Consider the following 23,127-nt stretch of genomic DNA (forward strand, 5'->3'; position numbering starts at 1 on the left):
TGTACAATTATATCAAAATGTGTTGAAATATATTCCATTTAAATGCTAATACTATTGATTTATGCAATTTTCCATAAATGCCATATAAGAATAAGAGATTCATTGGCTTACATTCCTTGGTCTGACCGCTCCTTATTTGATACACCTGTTAAAATTGCCATCTACTCCCTATAACACCAGAGCTGCTCACCATACCTCGCTAGATGTTCCCTGTGTTAACATTTCCTTTGGTCAATCCTCCTTCCAATTTGCTGCTCCCAGCAGTTGGAACGAGACGCAAACGACTTTGAAAATGGACAAATTGATCCCCCTCACTACTTTTAAGGACTATCGCAGAGTTGTTTACACACACCTGCAACTGTCACCCAGCCTTTTAATGGCAATTTGTTTGTTCTGCTTCATGCATTACATACCTTGTAATTTTATTTGGTTGTTTGTTTGATTTGTGTGTTTGAATTATTTTCTTTACCTTTGATGTATGTATCGTCTGTCTGTTTTCCATTTTTCTTTTTGTCCCTTCCTTCCCCCCCCCCCCCGTTACCCTTCGAGAGGCATTTTGTCCTCTTGCCAGGATGTCATTGTAAATAATAATTTCTTCTCAATTGACCTGCCTGGTTACATTTTTAAAAGGTTAAATAAATACAATTGTATGTCGTGAAAAACGTCCAATCCAAAAACTACAAATAACAGACATATACATTGTTCAATGTTGTATTTATTGTTATGTATAAAGCACTTACGTGTAGGAATGAACATACAATAAACCGTAATGAATTGGTCATTGTCTGGAATAAAAAGAAGCTACCTGGAATGGAGATATTGTTTTATATTTGGTAACGTTGAATACAAAAGAAAAGGGGGAAAACCTCACAATACAAAGTGTCATCAAGACAAGAAGGCACAGCAGAGGCCAGCAGATCAAACTCACATCCTTCAGTTTCATCCAAAGTACAGGACATAGAAAATAATAACCCAATATGACAGCCAGACACCCCAAAAAACACCTTTCACCTCAACTCTACGTTTTTAAGACAAACAAATGAACAAGTACGAGAATACAGACAGCACTTCCGGCGTGGTCATTACTATAGATTGACCTTATGGCTTCTGTATATAGATACGTAGCAGTTTATGATACCAGTTATAAGGATATGCATGCGCTTCAATAGGAGAGAGGGGAACATTAGGGTGTTTTGTGAGAGATGCCACACCTAAACCCTTCAACCTCTCAAACCTAGAGTCAAATCAGTTATTTCTCTGGTATAGGAATTCAAACGTATTGCTCGGTTAACATCCAGGATATAATTAACTTAGCAATCAAGAGTAAAAATACGTAAACAACCTTGCAGCTGGAAATAGGCATACATAATTAAACAATCAGAATTCTTATACATTAATCATGATCATGGGTTTTGCATAGTGTGAAGTAACATCCCAAGTTGTCCTCAGTAACAAGGCCCGTGTTGTCAGTAATTTAACATTATGGGCTTACTTTAAATAAGAGGACAGCGCATCACTCTGCCGTAAGTGCCTCTCTCTCTTCATCAAAAGAGTTGAGAATACGTACATGATGAAACTTTAAAATTTGGATTTCAACCGGTCACAGTGACGTTATTTTCTACTAAATATCCTTCTTAATTCCTTCAACCGGGGGGGGGGGGGGGGGGGTACTTCACTGAGCTAACGGCGTGCGTGTTGGGAGCTGAGCAGGTGCCACAGTAACACATCCCATTAGGCACGCTTCATCCCCCGACCCATCAAGCAGGCGAAGACGGTCATCACCATCTTGGGCTTGACCTCCACCAGGTCCTCCGGGAGAGCGTAGACGCGCGCTCCGATCTTCCTCGCCATGGAAACAGCATATCTGGGGGGGATGGACGATGAGGTGGATTCATGTGAACAAAAAGTCATGATCATAATAATCATAACTGCCTACCTCTCATACTATAGTCAACCCATATAACTCTGTATGACAGCATATACAATAGTGTTAGCATGACGGCATGAATGACTTCTTTCTTGTTTACTCCCATTTACCCAGGTTAGATGTTGCCAAGAGTGCACACTGCACACCAATTTTCACCAACCAATACCTAACCCTTTATACCTACAGTACCTACTGCTTTCACTGTCTACAATTGCCCTACGCTGTAATCATAATAATTACAACTGCCTACCTCATACTATAGTCTATCCATATAACTCTGTATGAGATGTACAATGTCTGGATAATGTACAATAATGCTGTATATATTATATATATATATATATATATATATATATATATATACACACACACATTTTATATATATTGCATATACATTACATTATATATACACACATACATACATATCCATATATGTCTGAATCCTGATTATATATATAAAGTAGGTATATAGAAGGATTATAAGCGATATAATCAGGATTCAGATATATGGATATGTATGTGTGTATATACCTGCATATAATCCTTTTTACATACCTGTAGTATATCTAATCTATATATATATATATCCCTTACCTTATGCTGCTGGCCAGTATGACTTACTACCATAGTGTCTTTATTACCTGTATCACTGTAGATATTAATACCACACCTTAGTACATACATCTGATTAGCACTATTACTCAGTAGTACTAATTTATATATTTTATACCCAGTTTGTATACCCTGTATATTGTATATTACAATTGCACTATACTGTTACATTTGCACTCTGGTTAGATGCCAAACCTATTTTCTTGTACTGTACTTGTGCTGTATAATGACAATACATTTTAATATAATCTAGTAGCAAGTCATTGCTATCATTTGGAGAAGTACACTAAACTGACTTTGAACTTAACTTTCTGGCACATGTGTTGTCCTTTGTCGCAAACTCAACCCGTTATCCCCAACAGATTATTTGTAAATACTATTTGACGTTAGTGCCAAGTAAAAAAATAAATAAATAGAACTAGGGTAACAAAAACCACAACTATCATTTTAAGGCAGCATGTTCACTGGGGACAAAGCTGGCTTCTTTTTCTCCTTAATTTCAGTGGAAAACGGCTGAGCGAGTCCCTGACTGCGCTGAGAATTCAGCACGTTTAAAAACAAATTGTTATAAAATATTTAAACTTTTAGCAGAAGAGTACGGTACTTGTTCCCTAATCTGAAATAGTTGCCTAGAGACTACAGAAGCCCATGGTCAGTAGCACTTCCCATAAGGTCTGTTTAGCGCCACCCGGTGGAGACAGAGCCTAAATCATGTGCTCATCAACTAGGGCTGCAACAACTAATCCATTATAATTCTTTGGTAATGGTCCATGGATTATATGTTATGATGCATGGCCTGTTGTTGAAGCCATTTGATGTATAGCATTGATGTTTGTGTTTTATGTTTTCCTTTATTAGTATAATTTAAACTGCTCAGCTCCTTTCAAACTGAAGACTTAAATCAGGTTTATATAAAAAAAATTGTTAGTAGCAGCCCAGCTGTGCCTCTTACTTGGCATTCTCCAGCTTCTCCTCTTCAGAGAGGCTGCCGGTCTTCACCAGGTCATAAGTGATGCTGCCAGGCTGGATGGCGTCTATCAGGTCCACTACTGGCAAACTGCTACTGATCTCCTTGTCCTGGTCAACATAGAATCACAATCTATTTATTCTGCATCATACACATGCACTCACACACACAGGAATTTGTTGTGGTGGCAAATAGAGCAAAGATCTCACAACATCTATAACGTTCCACAGTACAATGATAGTATTATTAATCTCACAAGTAACTGCATTGTAATAGAATGAAAATATCAACGAGCAACCAGCTGCTGACACACGTTCAATTAATTCTGCATATTAATGATCAAATCACATATGACAGCAATATCATTCTACCAGTTTACAATAATCTGATAAAAGAAAATATGTAAAATACAATGTAAAACCATGGCGGCTGGGTGGCGCAGCGGTCTAAGCGCTCGTCACCAACGCGTGAGACACCGTTATCGAATCCGGCTGTCAGCGTTGCCTCCGGATAGGGCTGGCCGTCATACTGACTCAATTGGCAGAGTCAGCGGGAGGGGAGTCGATGGGTGGTAATCTGGTTGTTGTAAACAGCGACTCCTACAAGTCGGTCAGGGCGCCTGCACAGCAAAGACAGGAGATGTCGAGGGTAGTGTGAGCCTCCCACACGTTACACCTCGCCAATGAGAGTCCACGCTGGCAGGTGAAAAGAAGTGGCTGGCTGACTCTGCATGTATCGGAGGGGACATGCAATAGATTATTCAACCCTCCCTATGACCGACCAGTGGGGGGCACATGCGAGCAACGATCAAGACAGGGGAGGGGGGAATTAGCACAACTAAATTGGGATGGGAGAAAAACAGAAAAAGGCGAAAAAGTGGATAAAAAAATAAAAATACAATGTAAAACCCAGACACACACCTTGAAGCTGGAAATCTTGGTGGTTTTCCCAGCCTCTGACAAGGTGCTATTGACCCATTTCACAATAATGTCATCATTTGCTTTTTGTTTGCCTCCCAAATCCTCTAGTACATTCAGCGTATATCTGAAAGAGTTCAAGAGAAAGGAGGACATTTAATACACACACGCATGCCTCATGAATAGAATAGGAGCAACCTAGTCAAACAACTATGAAAGACAAGCATTTAAAACCATGACATACTGCGCATGCTATAATAATGAGGAATCCGACTGTGGGAATGTGTGCTTGGTGTTCTTTTTACGACCCTGGAGCGCTTGCATGACGAGACAGGGAAAACACATCGTAAATATTGCTGATAGCAGCACTAGAGGTAGACCAAACAGGGACTTCAAGTTAGTGAGCATGTACCACACACAGTTCCAGCCATAAGCCCATAACCACGCCTAGCAAAACCATTAGGAGTGCAAATGAAAGGTGTCATTCCAAAATGCTATTAATCTCTTTTGGAATGACATTAATTACTAATTATTTTTTTTCTTTTTAAATATAGGACAATTACATTCTCAAATGTCACTATTTTCTAAATGAAGACAGCTAAGCTAGGGAAGCTTCCCCTATACCTCTGTAGGTTACTTTCTTTGCCTCTAGTAGCTACCAGACCAGGTCCACTAGACGGCTACTTTTTTAAATCCCCAGAGTAGTCACTGAACTAGGAAAGACAGCCTTCTCCCACTTTGCACCTCTGGCATGGAATTAATTGCAGGAGTTCATCCCCCTGGACGCCCTGGTCTCTTTATAAATATTTATTGCAAAGCAGGAAGAGCGTCACTGCATTTCTGTGATTTTGGTGCCTGATGAGTACTTCTGTAGCGCCTTCAGCCATGCACTTTTGTTGTTGTTATATACTAATATATGTATACTTTATGTTTTGTTTGATGAACTGTATATTTTATTGCTGCAGTTATCTTGGCCTGATCTCCCTGGCAAAAGAGATATTGCATCTCAATGGGACTTCCTGGTTAAATAAAATGACAAATAATAAAATAACTTTCATAATAATAATAACCTAGTGAGTTTTACTGTCACTATCATTTTGTCATAAGGTGTCAAAATCCCCCAATCTCTCCTAATATTTGTTTGAGCATTGAGGCAAATTGTAGTTTTGTGTTCTACAAAACATGCGTTGTAAGCTGGAGTAACAATTGCGAGTATGTGTATTATACTGTATTTGTTTTGCTATTGCTATTGTTCTTGTATATTTTGCTACTGTCCTAGTATAATTGTATTTGTATATTTGAAAGCTCCGCTCAGGTAGCAAAATGACAACAATAAAGGAATTCTAGCGACAATGCCTGATTGACCTACTGATTAGTACATTTACATTTAGCTGACGCTTTTATCCAAAGCGACTTACTTAAAGGGGAGATGTTGCATAGCGATATAAACATAGTCATAGCATCAAATTAGTATTTAGATAAACCACAAAAAAAAAATCACGTTATAAAAATAAGCAGTTTCTAAGAAAAAACGATTTGTTATGTCCATTTATGTAGCATTTATCAACATGTGCGCCGCCATTTTGTTCACGCTAAATGCTGACGTCACGGAGATGGTTTCGCCCGGAGCCTCCCACGTACCTAGCTACTACTACTACTACCTGCAGCACGCTGTAGCAATATTATTAGGCTCCTCAAATATAGTTATTCATAAAAACACATTTATGTAATATTTTACAGCATTGAGCAACCCCAACAGGGGGATGCTGCTTATGTATGCTCTGTCATCTTTGAGATGGCGAGACCTGCAGTTGGCACCAGAGATGGCGAGAGCTGCAGTTGGCACTGTGTGAGGCCACGACATTTGAGCAAATTAATAATACTGCATGTTCTGAAGGTCCAGATTAATAATTAGAATTAGTTCCAACAGAAAGGTAGGGGAGACATTATAACTAGTACTACTATTGTCGTGTCCATAAGTTCCCTGGCAGAATACTTGTGAGGACAAAGGTATACAAAGAGGAGAGAACCCTTTTAGATTGGGCATTGTTAGGTTTAGAGAACGGCGGCTAGCGCGCCAAGTTAACAGCTGTTCGATTTCCCGGAAACGCGGACGCGTTGTAAAAAAGCTACACGCAGTCTGGATCAGAAATTAAAACAAAATGTATCATTGTGAATCAATATCAGTGTTTCATCATATCCAGACAGTAAAGAGGGCAATTGTCCTCCCAACGTGATTTTACAAGTAATGGAACGTAAATTCCACAGCCAATGTGGGCGGGTTCATTTTGCATTGATGGGGATTTGATTGGCTGTTTTTAAATAAAGTGCGGCAGCAGGATTAATAACGTTAATGTTAGTTCGGCCAGAGAAACGAATAACTAATTGAAATTGTTGGACCTGCAAGGTCTGCATTTTAAATGTAAGGAGTAAAAAGTATGTTTTTTTCCTCTGAAATGTAATTGAGTAAATGTACAAGTATACAAACCTAATAATACTTGAGTAAAGTACAAATTCCCCAAAACAGTACTTAAGTATTGTAACAAAGTACAATTACTCAAGTACTTTACACCCCTGGTTGAGTGGCTTGGCTGTATACAAAACTAACGGTATAACTTTGTCTCCGTTCCAATGCGCGTTGTAAGCAGCGGTCGATACAAGGAGCATATACGGGCGAACAATAAAACACTATATACGGGCGAACAATAAAACACTATCAGGTCAACAGTAAATATATATCTTACAAATAAAACGATATATATATATATATATAGAAAAAATAATAAACGTGGAATTTAGGTGATAGCCCAATCCATACCCCTCCGTTGAACCAACCCCAACCATTAATCTGGACCTCCAGAACACTGCAGAATAATAATACGTGTGTAACAAAACCATTCATTGTGTTTGATGTAAGCAAACTGATGCCAGACTCAGCATTCATGCCTTCGGCTGAATATCGAGATGAAGTGCAGCCTACATGGTGAACTCAACTCATTATTAAAATTGGCGCAAAAAAAGTCAGAGGAAACAAAACGGCCACTAATGCAAACCATGTTAGAGGGCACATGTGCGTATAACGGTGGTAGTCAGAAGGCTAAGGTGATCACATGAAAAGTAATGGATTCATAGGTTGCACGTATTTTTCAGACATTGCCCTGTACCCGAGCTCTACCAGTAGGGGTGGGAATCACCAGTTTCATCATGATACGATACGATATCGATTCTTTGGACAACGATACGATATTTGCCGATATCACAAAGTCTCTCACGATACAATACGATACGATTAGATTCAGGTGCCTGCGATCGATATGAGATGATATCATATGCCCATTTAACACAATCAGTAACATTTAGATCAACAAAAAAAAGGTAATGAAAATATCATTTGACATTTGTATTTTTGAGCTCTTCCAGACATTTAAAAGGAAAATCAATCTATTGTTTTTAATACAAATATACCTCCTGTTCACTGTAAAGTGCCACGTTTTTATATATTGAGCTTTAAACTTTAAGCTACATTTTTTGGAACTCAAAACTCACAACCTCCCTCTCCCAAACCGTTCCTACAACAATTTGTTGATGTTGCATGATCATGTATAGGCCTACATTTATTATGTATTATATTGTTTATGTTTAAATAACATTTAAACATCAAACTCCTCTGACCTCATCTGGTCTTTCCAAAGACGTGCGCACACACACACACACAGAAAGGGAGAATGCTATGCTGTAACATCTACACACACGGAGCTACTGCTGTTGTTCTTGGGCGGATATGAGACTCGCCACAGGATTTTCAAAATAAGAGTATCGATATGAATCGATCTTATTACATCGCATCGATCCGATTCGATTGTTGATAATTACATCGATGTATCGATCTGGATCGATGTATCATCCCACCCCTATCTACCAGGCAGTGTATTCGCACATTGATAGCCTTCTGAAAGAAGACGTTTCTTCAATTAGCTTTACCAGTGATATTTGGAGCTCTGATGTCAGCCCCATGTCAGTGCCGAGTTTGACAGCTCAGTGGATTGACGCAGACTTCCAACTCCGTAAAGCGGTCCTGCATTCCCAAGAGTTCTCCGGCTCCCATACTGCAGCGCTGGCAACAGCATTCGAGAATATGTTCCAGATGTGTCATATTCCGAAAGAAAATATTCATGTCATACTCCGAGATAATGACCGAAACGTGGTCAAATGCATGAAAGACGCAGGATTACAAAGTTTGGGATGTATGGCCCACGCGCTTCAGCTGGCTGTCACTATGGAGTGCTGTCACAGCGCAGCATAAAAGACATCGCACTTTTACGCACTGTTTGCCTATATTTTACGTGCTGCGTTTAGCCTATTAAATAGGCTAATTGTTTTTTCAGCCTGTTATTAGTATTAACTTCTTTAATTCACACCTCCTCAGTTTGCAACAACACAACAGCCAATGTTCCGAGACATATTTATATATTTGTATAATTGTTAGGCTATTTGAATCCACCATTTAGGGCTGGTGTATTCAAATAGCCTAACAAATAAAATGTAATATGTCTCGGAACATTGGCCCGCAGATGCACCACGGCAAACCAAAGAAATGTGAACTTAAGAAGCCAAAACGAAGTTTAGCCTGTTTTAGAAGGCTATAGCCAAAGTTGCCTTTTACCACCGCTTAGCCTATATTTTACGCAGTGTTTAGCCTATTAAATAGGCTAATTGTATTTTTCAGCCTGCAGCCTGTTAATAAATGTGTCGTTAATTCAGTATTTAACTTCTTGAATTCATATTTATTTAGGCTATGCTAATTAAAAACACAAATGTTATGGACATCTCATTTAAGTATCTGCTTATTTATTAATGCTTCAATTCATTCAGAAACGTTGCAGCAAACAATCCATATGTGCATTTGTTTACATAATGATAACGTACATAAATAACATAATATTATTGAGGGAGGAAAAAAAGGAAACTGATACCTAATGCTGAATGTGATTTGACCAAAGCACAGTATACACACACAGACAGTGGAGCTGTTTGCAGATAGTGGAGCATTTTGACTTGTTGCGTGGTGGCGATGTCTCGCAGATAATACAACTACAAGTATAATTATATAATATATATTTTTTCTGTAGGCAACGTTACATTTGGTTGACAATTTACTGACCGACTTTCACGACACTCGATATTTACATAGCTATCTAACCAGCACTGTAAACCGGGACCCAGCCCAAACCATCACGTGACGTCACCATCCAGCTAAATCTAAAATGGCGGCGCCCATGGCAAAAACAGGGAAATTACATTAGAGTTTTCAGACAAATAAGCAGGATTTCACATTTGATTATAGGACCATGTCTTACCCAAGGTACACAACAAACAAACTAGGGTCATATTGTTCAACACTTCATCTCCCCTTTAAGTTCTGTATTTAGTCATTGAATACACCAGTCTACACTTGTCCACACCTCCACTTTAGAGTCAACTTGGAGTGTCATTCCACTCTCCATATGTACAGGAAATAGAAGGTAACTTCATGGCGGTGGTGCCTCAGTTATAAGACGGCGGCTAAATTATTAAAATGTCAATTTAAAATGGTGTTTCACCTTCTCATCAGCTGCCACACCAGGGCGAGAGTCAGGGTGGCGTTGCCATCGTTCAGGTCCTGCCCGCCGATGCCAACCAGGGAAAACTTGGCCGTTGTCTTTCCAAGTTCTACTGCATAGTTGCAATTCTCCAACTAAAAGACACAAAATAAAGACATTCAAATATATATTTATTTTTCTTCTCGAGTCGGGAGGATGAGAGGAACCGTTTGTGAAAATGCTCCACCTTTTTCATGTTGGTTCCAATCTTTGGGTATGGTGGCTTGTTGACTTTACTGGTCCAGTCAACAGGTACTTTAATCTTCTCATACAGTTGAAGGATGACAAAAGCATCTTGTAGATCTCTAGGAAATGGCAAGAAAATAATTTGGTTCGTAAGCATAAACATCAAACAAATATGACATCACATCCATTGTTAAACAACGCAGAAATAAATTCAGAGGACATTTTAAAAAGGTAGAATCTTTAATGTCATCAAACAGCGACCTCTAGGCAAAAGACCCTCGCTTGGAATTGCACTTTGTTTACACCTTTTGTTTTTGTCTGATGTGTGGGTTGGATTTCAGTGGTTGCTACTGCTGGCCACACCTCAGGCTCTACCAAGAGAGGTCTGGAGAAATTCATGATATAATACGTAACTAAACTCCAACCCACATGTTAGACCACAACAAAAAAAGTAAACAAAGTGCAGTACCAAGAAAGGCTTTTTTGCCTAGAGGTCACCGTTCGACGGCATTAGAGATTCTATCTTTAATTGAAAGATTTGCATTGGTCAAAGCCTCAGAACACAGGAAATCAAATGAATCACTATTCACCACAGTTGACCAATAGTAACCAATTCCAGCACTATTGTAGTGGAATAATACAATATCAGGCATGTTGCTTGAAAATAAAATTACAAGCTAGCTTTTCATATTCTGTACATACCCATAGAGATGATTAACATGTGGGTTAACTCCCAGGGAATTCATCCAGTTCCGGAATGTTCTCTCCTCTCGTGTCTCACCTAGAGGGCAAGGCAGGATAGTGAAAATTAAGAGCCAGATATGGAATCAAGAGAGTTGCTGGGTCTCTATCAAGATCACTACAGGCCGAGCCGGTTGGGCAGTGAAGAGGTCTAAGCATGCCCAACACCGCAGAGATGGTACCTCCGGCTTGGTCGTCCCTACCAACACAATTAGCAGTGGTCGCGGGTGGGAAGACGGTGGGGTATGAGTCCTAGTTAGTGTCGTCACAATACCAACATTTTGACTCCGATTGCACACAAGTCATGGCACTTTGCGAGCGTCTAGCGGCTGCATTTTTTGCCGAACATATAAATTACCGTTCCAAAGATCTATTTGTTGCCGTTCTAACGCCACCTCAATCTACCAAATCCGTGCCTCGGTTCTCGAGTTACATGACAATATGTCAGGTGAGCGTCTTTTTACACGGCGCGCATCAGATGACCACCCCGGGCTCCCGACGCTCCAAAACTGCCAATCATCCGCTGATGGCGAGAATTATTGGTCAGTGTTGTAGCCCAGTGCTTCCCAATCCTCTCCTCGAAGCACCCCAGCCGTTCCATGTATTTGTTAAATTCCACCACCAGCACACCTGATTCAACTTAACAAGCCCTTTATTAGTTGAATCAGGTGTGCTGGTGGTGGAATTTAACAAATACATGGAACGGCTGGGGTGCTTCGAGGAGAGGATTGGGAACCACTGTTGTAGCCAATGAGTGTACCTAATCTACCTATCCAATGATACCCCAAGTGGGGGGGTGCGAATAAAGGGATCTAGGTGAAAGTTGTCTCCAGGTGTTCCTCGGCCTACCGGCTTTCCTCTTCCCCTGCGGGTTGTTGGAGTCCTTCCTAAGGGTATGCCCTATCCAGTTCCACTTTCTCCTTTTGATGGTGGTAGCTATGCTGTCCTGGTTTGTTATCCTCCACAACTCTTCATTTGTGGTTTTGATGGGCCACCACAGCTTGAGGATGTAGCGCAGGCATTTGTTGACAAACACCTGGATCTTGCTTGTGAGGCCCCAAGCCCTCCACACTCCAAGACCTAAAGAACATCGGAGTGAGCTGAAAATTAGCAAAGGCCCTGGCCCAGAAGAGAGTGAGATGGAGAGCTCTGGTGGACGCCCTATGCCCCCCAACGGGGTAAAGAGGATTAAATCAAGCAAGTAAGTCAAGGTGAAAGTTGACGAGCGAAAACCAGAAGTAAATCACACTTCAGAATGAACGGTCGTGGATGAGGAAATGGATTTGAGAGCTTTTTTTCTTTGTCGCACAGTTTACAAACTGGTCAGACTACTACTTGACCTGAACCCCAGAACCCACCTCACCCCTGCCCACTTTGCCAACCTAGGATGGCTTAGAGTAGACGACAGAGTACAGCAACTTGCAATGGGCCTGGTCTACAAGATACACTATACGACCGGGGTGCCCATGTACATGTCAAAATACTTCCCAAAGGTCAGTGAATACCACAACCACTACACCAGAGGAAGCTCAACAAATCATGTTAAACCCAGATTCGGCTCAAACAAGGGACTAAACACGTTTCGCAATTATGCCACAACAATGTGGAACGCCCTACCCAAAGCTGTAAAGGAATGTGAATCCCTGCCCACATTCAAAACCGCCCTTAAAGAGCACCTACGGGAGGCTGCAATTCGAAACTGGCCACCGTAAATGCCCAAAACCCCCACCACCTCCTAATAGACAGTCTCCTCCCCACCGCATGTATATATTCCCTCCCCGCCGTATGTATATTCCCCTCCCACCCACCCACCCCCTCCTAATGTACAGTCCCCTCCCCATCATATGTATATACTCTGTCAGGATCTAGGGGTAACAGTACTGTATATTTGAATACCGCCTATGTCACAAATGTATCAGTACTAAATACCTATATGTCCCTATGCCATAAATGTCATGTATGTTATGTATGTCATAAATGTCTATATGAATTGAAAATGGGGGACCCTGATGGAAACAAGACAAACGTCTTTCTCAGGTCTGCATCCCCTTAACAATTGTATGTATTGAGCCGTACTGTATTGTACCCATTCTGCAATCTGTTAAATAAAGTTTTCATTCATTCATTCATTCATTCATACCCGGATCTCTCTCAAAGACCCATTTCTGAACGGATTCTTTTTTTTTGACCTGTACTACATAAGACTTCAGGCTATGGATCCGCTGTGTTTTCCAGCTTATACCAATTTTTTTTATATTGCAACCACTACAGAAGAATTTGAGTACACAAGTTCAGACCTCTGTTACTCTATTTCATTAGCACTAAAAGTGATTTTTTGCATTAGTAACTTCAGAATGTTATCTTTAAAAAGAGACCAGGATCATGCATGTGCTATAAGTATAAAGCTAAGCTTTAAGTAAAGTTCAAGTAAAAAAGATTGCCACTTTTCTGCCTGCCCAAGAGGTTAAATGATGCCAAAGAAATTAACAAAAAACTAAACAAACTAACTCTGTAGGGAATAGGGAATGTATCTAACTATACAAGAACAACAAAAGTCAAATAAAAACCTAATCTTCTTGACTACCTACCAACTACCCAAAATATACCAAAACATACTAAGGGTGGCATCACTGTGTGTCTATACAAGATATTACCACATGTATTCCAAAATGTTCGCAGAAATTCTCTTACCTGCTCCAATTCCCAACACACACACACAACTACTGAGTTGGCTGGATTGACTAATACCATACACTAGTGAATAAAGATCACAACAAGAGTTATAGCAGGCCAACAGCAAAAGAGAGAGAACGGGATGGAACAGTAAGTGCCACACGGTTATAAAAAGACAAGGGCTTGTGATTGTCTTCTTATTGGTGGATCAATGAGTCACAGGCACCCGGATCAGAATAGCGAGAACGCGAGAGAGCGAGAGAGCGAGAGAGCGAGAGAGATAGAATGCCGGAATGTACACACCTTCCAGGAGTCCCCAGTCGATGTCATCGTTCTCTGGCTTGGTTAGCGCTGGGTATTTGTTGAAGAGATTGGCCACGAAGGCCAGGTTGAGTTTGGGGTTGCCACTGACGACATCAGCCGGGGTGACGAATTGACGGCAGCCGAGCCTGTCCGCTTGCTGCAACATGGCCTCCGCCCTCTTGATCTCATCTTTCTCCTGCCGAACACCATGATCACAGGTTCAGAGCAGCGGTTACTGTGCCTCTGTGTACTATGTCCATGCGGTTTTATTTTTATATCGTCTGGAATATACCTACTTATACACCTGCATATAATTCCTATAACTGTATTATAGCATGTACAACAATGTTGTATATACCGTATACATATATTTATTCTTACCGTATATATACACAGTATATCCATCGACATCTCTCTGTACATACCTACATAAATAATACATATCTGTAGATACTATATAGGTACATATCCCTTACCAGTTACACTGCTGGCCAGTACGACTTACTACCATAGTGTCTTTATACCTGTATCACTGTACATATTATTTAATACTACAACTCTGTACATACATCTGATTAGCACTAGTACTCAGTAAATCAAATCAAATGTATTTGTATAGCCCGAGATCGTTGTCTCTTGCCAGGCCATCATTGTAAATACAAATTTGTTCTTAATTGATTTGCCTGGTTAAATAAAAGGTAAAATAAAAATAAATCACATGGAATAACCCCCATGCCTACACGGAGACAGTGCTGGACTATGTCTGTACTAGGGTGAAAGAAACAATCCCCACTACCAAAATGAAAGTTTACCCAAATCAAAAACCCTGGGTAGACAAATCCGTCCGTGAAGCTCTGAGAGAGCGCACCAAAGCATACAATGACGGCCTAGTGGCAGGCAACATGAATGACCACAAGGTGGCGCGACACAACGTAAGGAGGACAGTGTCAGAGGCCAAACGGCGCTACAGGGATAAAATTGAACTCCAGTTTGAACAAGCTGACTCTAGAGCTATGTGGCAGGGGCTCAAAACGATGACAGACTACAAAGGCGCCTCCCTCAAACTGAACAGTGACATCTCCTTAGCAAACGACCTCAATACCTTCTATGCGAGGTTTGATGCTGGTAATAACAACACCAGCTCACAAGCCTCGGCAATGGGGGGGGGGGGGGGGTCGGCTGCTGATGGAGGCGCAGTGTTCAGGGTAACAGAGCATGAGGTGAGGCGGACCTTTAAAAAAGTGAATATCAGGAAGGCAGCAGGTCCGGACGGCATCCCCGGCCGCGTCATAAAAGTCTGTGCCGACCAACTGGCCCCAGTATTCACTGACATATTTAACCTGTCCTTAGAACAGGCTGTCATCCCCACCTGCCTGAAGAAGTCCACTATTATCCCTGTACCCAAAAAATCCAAGCCTGCTTGCCTCAACGACTACCGCCCTGTAGCTCTCACCTCCATAGCCATGAAGTGCTTTGAGAAGCTAGTAAAGGGCTACATCTGCTCCTCCCTCCCCATCAACATGGACCCCCTGCAATTTGCATACCGCCCCAACAGGTCCACGGAGGACGCCATATCCCATGTGCTGCACACAGCAGCATCACACCTGGACAAGAGGCAGGGGAACTATGTGAGAATGCTATTCATCGACTACAGCTCGGCATTCAATACCATAGTCCCCTCCATACTCATAGCCAAGCTCAGGGACCTGGGCTTGGGCTATGACCTCTGCCAGTGGGTCTTGGACTTCCTGACTGGCAGACCCCAGGTGGTGAGAGCAGGCAACTGCACCTCCTCATCCATCACCCTCAACATAGGGGCCCCCCAGGGCTGTGTTCTGAGTCCCCTCCTCTACTCCCTGTACACACACGACTGTGTGGCTCAGCAGAGCAGCAATACAATCGTCAAATTTGCTGACGACACAGTGGTGGTGGGCCTGATCTCTGCCAACGACGAGAGGGCCTACCTGGAAGAGGTCAAGGTCCTGGCGGGATGGTGCCAGGAAAACAGCCTCTCCCTGAACGTCAGCAAAACAAAGGAGATGATTGTGGACTTCAGGAGGTCGGGGGTCAAGGACTACAGCCCCCTCAGCATCGACGGGGCACCGGTTGAGAGAGTCAACAGCTTCAAGTACCTCGGAGCCCACATATCCGAGGACTTGACATGGACCACACACATTAACAGTGTGGTGAAGAAGGCACGACAACGCCTCTACTTCCTCAGGCGCCTAAGGAAGTTCCAAGTCAGCCAGAAGATCCTTAAGAACTTCTACTCATGTACAATAGAGAGCATCTTGACCGGCAACATCACCTCCTGGTTTGGGAATAGCACTGCAAAAGACCAAAGCAGACTACAAAGAGTGACACGTTCAGCCGAACGCACAATTGGAGGGGGGCTCCCCACCCTCCAGAACATTTACTACAAGCGTTGCAAGGGGAAGGCTAAGAGAATTATTAAGGACTCGAGCCACCCGAACAACTGCCTCTTTGAACTGCTGCCGTCAGGCAAGCGATACAGGAGTCTCAAGGCGAGCACAGAAAGACTCAGAAGTAGCTTCTATCCCCAGGCCATCAGGCTGCTAAACGAACAATGAATGAACACTACACAACAACAACCACCAAACACACATAGCACACACATCCGCACGCACACACTCACTTTAAACAAACACACTGTAGCACCCACTACACACACTTTATAGCACACACCCACTTTAAACAAACACACTGTAGCACCCACTCCCCACACTTTATATTTATGGATGAAGGATTGCACTACAACTCGTACACCTTACTGTAAATTGTACCTAAAATTGTACCTCATCCCATTTCTGCTTTGCACTAGATAGTACTGTACATTAGTACACTGCATAGTATTGTGTATTGTATATTATATGGTAACTCAGAACATTGTACATATGTCTATACCGAACACTGTGACCTCATTTTCTTCTTCTAAATTCATGCTATATTATGTTATTATGTTATTTGATACTATCTTGTCTAGCACAGTCTCTGGAGCGTAACAGTAAGAAGCATTTTGTATGAAAGTATTCTGTACTTCTGTATGACAACTATTAAAGAACTTGAACTTGAACTTGATGGGCTATACAAGTCTAGAAGAAACATCACAAAAGAAAAAAAAAGAAAACCACCATAAAATCCAAATCCAAAATGCAACACTCCCAGACTTTCCCCAATGAAGATAAGGAACGACTCGCTAAAAATCTAGCAATAGGAAGAAAAAAGCACCACAGGTGGCGTGGAGGAGGGAAACCTCAGATGGGCTGTTCAAAGGGGATCCCCCAACTTGGATGTTGGTGGTACATAAGAACATAGAGCTAAGGACAACACATTTAAATTAATAAAATTAAACATATTTTATACCCAATTTAATCACCTGTACATTGTATATTCTACTTTACTGTTTTTTTTCACTTTACATTTGCACACAACAAATTATTTTCATTGTACTGTACTTGTGCTGTATAATGACAATACATTTGAATCTAAGGCCCTGTTTAGACGGAAACGCTAGCAGGTGAATCCGCAAAAATATTTTTTCGGATGTGCCTTTTGTTTATACGGCAACAGCGTTTTTACGGGGAGAAACCGCAAAAAAGTTAGACCACCTTCCTGGGTGGAATTCCTAGAAACGATATACCTTTGCGCTATCATCTAAACTGTCAAACCGCATAAAACTATGACAAAAGGGTTGTCAAGGCTCTCGTCGCGCGTACTGCTTACATCACAGGCATGCGCCAGTAGCCTAGAAGCGTAAACAAAGCATGTCTGATTCTATCCATGGCGATCACCTGAAGGCTACATTGGCAGTACTTTTAAATACACAAGAATCTGTCCCGCGGCTATCGCAACTATTAGTGACTGGAGCCACTGTCTGTGAGTGACTCTGCTTTGGTCCAATCACATTCCCCCACCCACAGTCTGCGAATCAGAGGCAGAGTAGGGTGGGTCTTCACAGCACGTCATGTGACATATGCGCCAATCGTGTGACAGCGGGGCTCGGTCGTCTCGAGTCTTACAGCCTCGTCTGCACGCAGAATTCCATCCCAAAACACTAGTCTAAACGCAACATTAAAAGTGAGACCGCAAGTCGACTTTTGCGGTTTCTGTTCAGACTCTCTCCATCTAAACATGGCCTAATCCAATCTAAAATGTACTTACATTGAAGCCTGCCATGTTGATGTCTATACGTGGCTCTTCTTCTTCTGTGCCTTTAGGAGAGATTTGATTCAGGAGGTGGAAATAGGCCTTGGAGTCCTGAAACAGACAAGTTAGATTAGATTCTTAGTTACCCTTGGGTGCAAGAAATTCCATAGTGAGATGTGGATATGCAAGCTGATCATAACACATGGCCAAGTTCTAACCACACAGGTAACGGACAACATGTAGTGTTATTTCCACAATATGTCACCAATAATGGGAGAACTAGACTTGCCAAGTAGTCAGTGATACCGGTGATCTATTGTATAGGCCGCAGTACAGAGTAGCTCAAGTTTCACCTTCATTTAGAGTAGATTTAACTTTGCGTGAAGGAGAGAAAGGAGGCTCTAGAGACGACACGTATAAAACCCTGCAGCTCGACCGGAGGAGGTCTAGACCAGCAACAGTATGTTTGCACAATGCGCTAAATAAGGCTGCAGCTACAATGATCCATCATTGATCCATTAATGAATGATAGCAAATTAGTGGAAGGTATTAGTCCATTGGTTTAGGTTTAAATTAGAACATAACATCAACTCCGTCTGTCCAACAAATTGCCATACGTTTATTAGTCATGAGAATTGTCACATCACCGCGGCAACCCTACTGACAACCCGTCTCAAGAGATGTAGCGTTATTTCCAGTTATGTATTTCCAACATGTCACCAATAACCGGAGGGAGTCTCAACCTTGATGTCAGAGCTGAAGTTGTTGATCTTCTGCCAGCCAGCGTTCTCCAGGTGGAAGTTGGCCCAGCGCAGCAGCAGCTCCTCAGGAGACAACTTCATCAGGTCCTCCAGGGTCTCGCCATCCCTCAGCAAGGCTGCCAGTGCTGTGGAGTGGCATACAGTCAGCTACGTTATACCACAGGTTCTTCTGCTTTCATCTTGTGATATAAAAATTATATTTTAAGTCTAAAGCCCTCCAATCATTAATCAGAGTTAAATAGCCTGGTTAAATAGCCTGAAATGGGGATATAAAAACTGATTTTGTTCACCATTCTGCCTATGCTCGACCATGTAGGGGGTTTTGCCAACAGACATCCCTGTTTTTAGGGCCCCTCTACAGATGAGCGTCTGGATATCTATCCGATTCGCTAGATCGTAGTTGGTGAGACCAATGCCAGGCGAAGAGACGTCTGCCTCACAGGTCTGAAGCTAGTGTTGCTCGGGGCGTCCGATCTAACCAAGCTGAATAAAACTATACCAGTTTTGCTGGGGACTCCCTAAAAGGACACTTGGGGGTCTCTAAACCCCATTCTGGGAGCAGGTGAGCTACACCGCTTCAAAACCCTCTGGAGAACTGAACTACACCGCTTCAAAACCCTCTGGAGAGTTGACTAGAGAAGCCTAGAGGTATTAAAAAAAAAAAAAAAAAAAAAAAAAAACACAGAAAACATGGAGGATGAATAACTTAAGTCATATCTTGAACCCTGATGGGCAATAAGACTCACTTCAATATCATGACTCTGCAATTAAACCCGTCATCACAGAACTGCTATGCCGAGCGACCATACGTTCAAGAGTCTAAGCCAAATAAAACGCAGCTTTATTTTAAGTCTCCTAGCACTCCCCCACGCTTACTACGATGACACAACTTAAGCTAGCATGGTTGTTTAGTGCAGTAAAACAATGTTTGTGATGGAATATGACTATTCTTTTTCCATGAATCATTTAGTAAAATATGATACAATAGCTGGTCATAATGTTGGATACGACATAAGGTAAATAGTCTTCCGGAAGTGGAGATTTCTTGGAAAGCTCTATGCCGAAATATAATACACAGGGTAATCCTGCCCCACACCTTCATTCCTGCTGAGCTCGATGTCGGCAAAGAGGCCAATCTTGATGATCTGCCACAGGAGCCCCAGCACCAGATGTGGTTTCCCCTCCCGCAGGTCCAGAGCCCCGATGTTCACAACATGGCAGCCGATGGCAGAGGCAGAGTTCAGAGCCAGGTTCAGATTCTCCTGTAGGATGATAGATAGAAATTTATAAACATATTAATAAATATATATCATCATATTTATTACAAAGTAATGGCAACAATAATAATAATAATAATAATAATAATAATAATAATAATAATAATAATAATAATAATAATAATAATAATAATAATAATAATAATAACAGGTGAAAAAGAATTAAATAACTAACATTACACTAACATTTATATATATAAAGTTATATAAAAGCATGATTATACATAATAGAAGCTGAAGATTCTCAAAAAAGGTAAGAGATATTAAAAGGCATGCCAATACATAATAATAATAACTGACCTGCATTGTGAAAGGTGTCAGCTTTTTATTTATGGTCCGTACATCAATGGTGTCTGGCACCGACAGGTTGATCATTTTGCTGCACACAAAAAAGGAAGCATGTCAGGTTTGAGGCGTCAGAGTGTTGAGGGATGCAATTATTTGTAATTTATACAAGCTGCCGTCAGTGAGGCAATGTAATAAAATCTCCCAACTTTAACAAAGTTATTTAAGCTTGAAGTGAGTCTAAAAGTGAGTCCATCGATTAGTATTCAAATAGTTCCCAGTGACTATCAAATAGCAATTGTGTGAGGTTTGCCCATCCCTAGTTGAGATGGAGATTTGTCACAATGTGGTAGCGGTGTTGTTGGCTTGAGAGTAGCAGATGGTCTTACCAAAGTACTACACCGTCTCCGACAGCATTGAAGAGAGAGTCTGTGTTGGGGTCCATGGGCAGGGCATGCTGGCAATCAGGGTCGCTCTCCAGAGCAGAGTTTATCCAGTTCACAAACGCATATCGCTCCTCCTCTGTAAGGGCGAGCATAGGCCAACATAGGAAAGTAACATATTAACACATGGTTCAGCTAACTATCGCAGTTTATTTTAGACATTAAAACCAGATATGCTCTCTATCCAAGCCCACGCCACTTTCACAGAACTTGGTAACATTTCTACTGCTGAGCCAGAGAGGATGCTACTCAGGTCAAGACAGGTAATCCACAAACACAAGCGAGAAGGCAGTTAAATGATTAGCTCCTCAGTTTACACAGCCCAGGTGTCATGTTTCAACATGCGCCGACTTTTGAATATTTGACTTTCTCCAGCATTACTCCTTAGTCCTAGAGCCTTAAGTAGACTAATCTTCTCTTAGATGCTGAAAAGGCGTTTGAAAGGATTGAGTGGGATTATCCGCTTGCAGTGTTGGAGAAAATTGGGTTTGGGTCAGCTTTCTACACCAGGATCAGAATATTGTACTCATTACCAATATGAGCTAATGGCATTGCCTCCAGTTATTTTTCTCTAAACAGAGGGACCTGGCAGGGCTGCTATTTGTTTCCTTTTATTTTTTTTTAATATATATATATATATATATATATATATATATATATATATATATATATGGTAACCGAACTTCTGGTTATAGCCTTAACACAATGGCCGCCAACAACGAGTTTACTCGTTATTGGCCGCCAATCGAATAACGCCAATAACGAGTTTACTCGTTTTTGGGATCGTTATTTCGTTTATTCGCTATATCTATTCATAATTCATAGCTGCAGCCTCTGCAGACCCTTCAGAGCCTGTCTGAGCTGGCAGACAGTCAACACCACCCTCTACTGCCAGGCGGAGCTATTGCATCTCATTGAAAATGAGCTGGTGTGTTTTAGGAGGCGATCTGAGCCAGGCCGGCGGGGTTTAAATATTCAGGCAAGCCTGTTCTATACAACTATGGCATGCAACAGTAACCCCGCCCGCCCGTCATTGTGAAACGGTCGGTAGTGTGGTGCGGACCTCCACAAGCATTATTTGGAATTGCGATCAGATATATGGATTATCTCTTTTGCATTACATCAGATACAAGGTAAGAACATTATATATGAATTTGATCGTTGATCTGACATTTATTTCTACCGCGATCACAGCTATCTGTGTGAACCGTGTATGGCTGTTTACCGTTGCCTGCGGTGGGGGGGGGCGAGCAGTGCACCCCACTACGACGGTCATTTCATGTATGGACGAGGAGACATACTAATGATAATCTAGCATTGATTTCAGGATGATTAGATAATCAGCCGAAAAATTACAACGTGATTACTGGATTACAGTAAAAAGCCTTTTCTCGCCTTTTTCCTGGAATTACTGAAAAATACACGGAAATGTACAGATGAAAAAACAATCCGTCTCGGGCATGTTGACTAGAAGCAACTCACTGAGGGTCGACGGCGTTATTAGACCGATTGATAGATATATTTTAAGCACTTGCAAATGTCACAGTCTAAAACTATATCCATTGAATAAAGACCTGGCGATGAATGGGGTATCAGTGCCCCCTGCTGTGGCGGTCAATGTGTTAAAAGGGGACATAATTGTATCTCGTTTTATACGACTTCCTTGAATCTGTAGAACATGTTTGTTACGTTTTCTTTGCAAAGAAACTAGTCTAAATCTAGTTAATCGTTTATTTTCCAGCACCTCTTTCATCCCTTGTATCAAACGCATGGTTTTTAGTAGTATAGCACACACCAATTTTGTTATTAATTATTTCCTTTACTGCCTGGCTACCCCATACCCATGAGTAAAACACATTCAACACAAACAGGGCAATACATTTGGTAGGCAGTGTTCCTGGCTCCAAAAAAGATACAGCTAACTTAGTGAGGTGTAATTTAATATCTTCTCATAGATTTGTGATAATAGATTCTCTCTAATGAGGGTAAATAAGGGTCACTGACCCAGAGAAAAGAGGGGTGTTGCTGGTTGTGACCAGTGGTGTAAAATAACAAAGTAAAAGTACTTTGTTACAGTACATTATTAGATTAGATACTATGCTTGAGTAAATTGTAATGAACCAAAAGGAGAATATAAATTATTACTCAGGTTTTTTTCCATCTTTGACGGTGAATAACATGCTGACAATGACCAAAAGCAAAAAGATGCCACTGAGCTCATTCAGCACC

At 41.4% G+C, this 23,127-nt stretch overlaps 1 protein-coding gene across 1 annotated transcript in view; it reads right to left on the reverse strand.

Annotated features, from left to right (window-relative positions):
- Window positions 1–697: 697 nt before the first annotated feature.
- The window catches only part of LOC311233190 (plastin-3), a 60,259-nt gene continuing 37,829 nt past the window's right edge, over window positions 698–23,127 (reverse strand). Inside the window, exons 5-16 of the mRNA XM_084320107.1 lie at window positions 20,845–20,977; window positions 20,471–20,549; window positions 19,990–20,155; window positions 18,876–19,018; window positions 18,148–18,243; window positions 13,966–14,161; window positions 10,951–11,029; window positions 10,250–10,367; window positions 10,024–10,157; window positions 4,427–4,550; window positions 3,492–3,616; window positions 698–1,864 (exon numbers count right to left, since the gene is read on the reverse strand). Coding sequence (XP_084176233.1) covers window positions 1,732–1,864; window positions 3,492–3,616; window positions 4,427–4,550; window positions 10,024–10,157; window positions 10,250–10,367; window positions 10,951–11,029; window positions 13,966–14,161; window positions 18,148–18,243; window positions 18,876–19,018; window positions 19,990–20,155; window positions 20,471–20,549; window positions 20,845–20,977 — 1,526 coding nt within the window. The 3' untranslated portion in view covers window positions 698–1,731. The remainder of the gene's footprint in view (window positions 1,865–3,491; window positions 3,617–4,426; window positions 4,551–10,023; window positions 10,158–10,249; window positions 10,368–10,950; window positions 11,030–13,965; window positions 14,162–18,147; window positions 18,244–18,875; window positions 19,019–19,989; window positions 20,156–20,470; window positions 20,550–20,844; window positions 20,978–23,127) is intronic.

The sequence above is a fragment of the Notolepis coatsorum genome (assembly GCF_963971535.1).
Source record: "Notolepis coatsorum genome assembly, chromosome: 8".
NCBI classification, from domain to species: Eukaryota; Metazoa; Chordata; class Actinopteri; order Aulopiformes; family Paralepididae; genus Notolepis; species Notolepis coatsorum.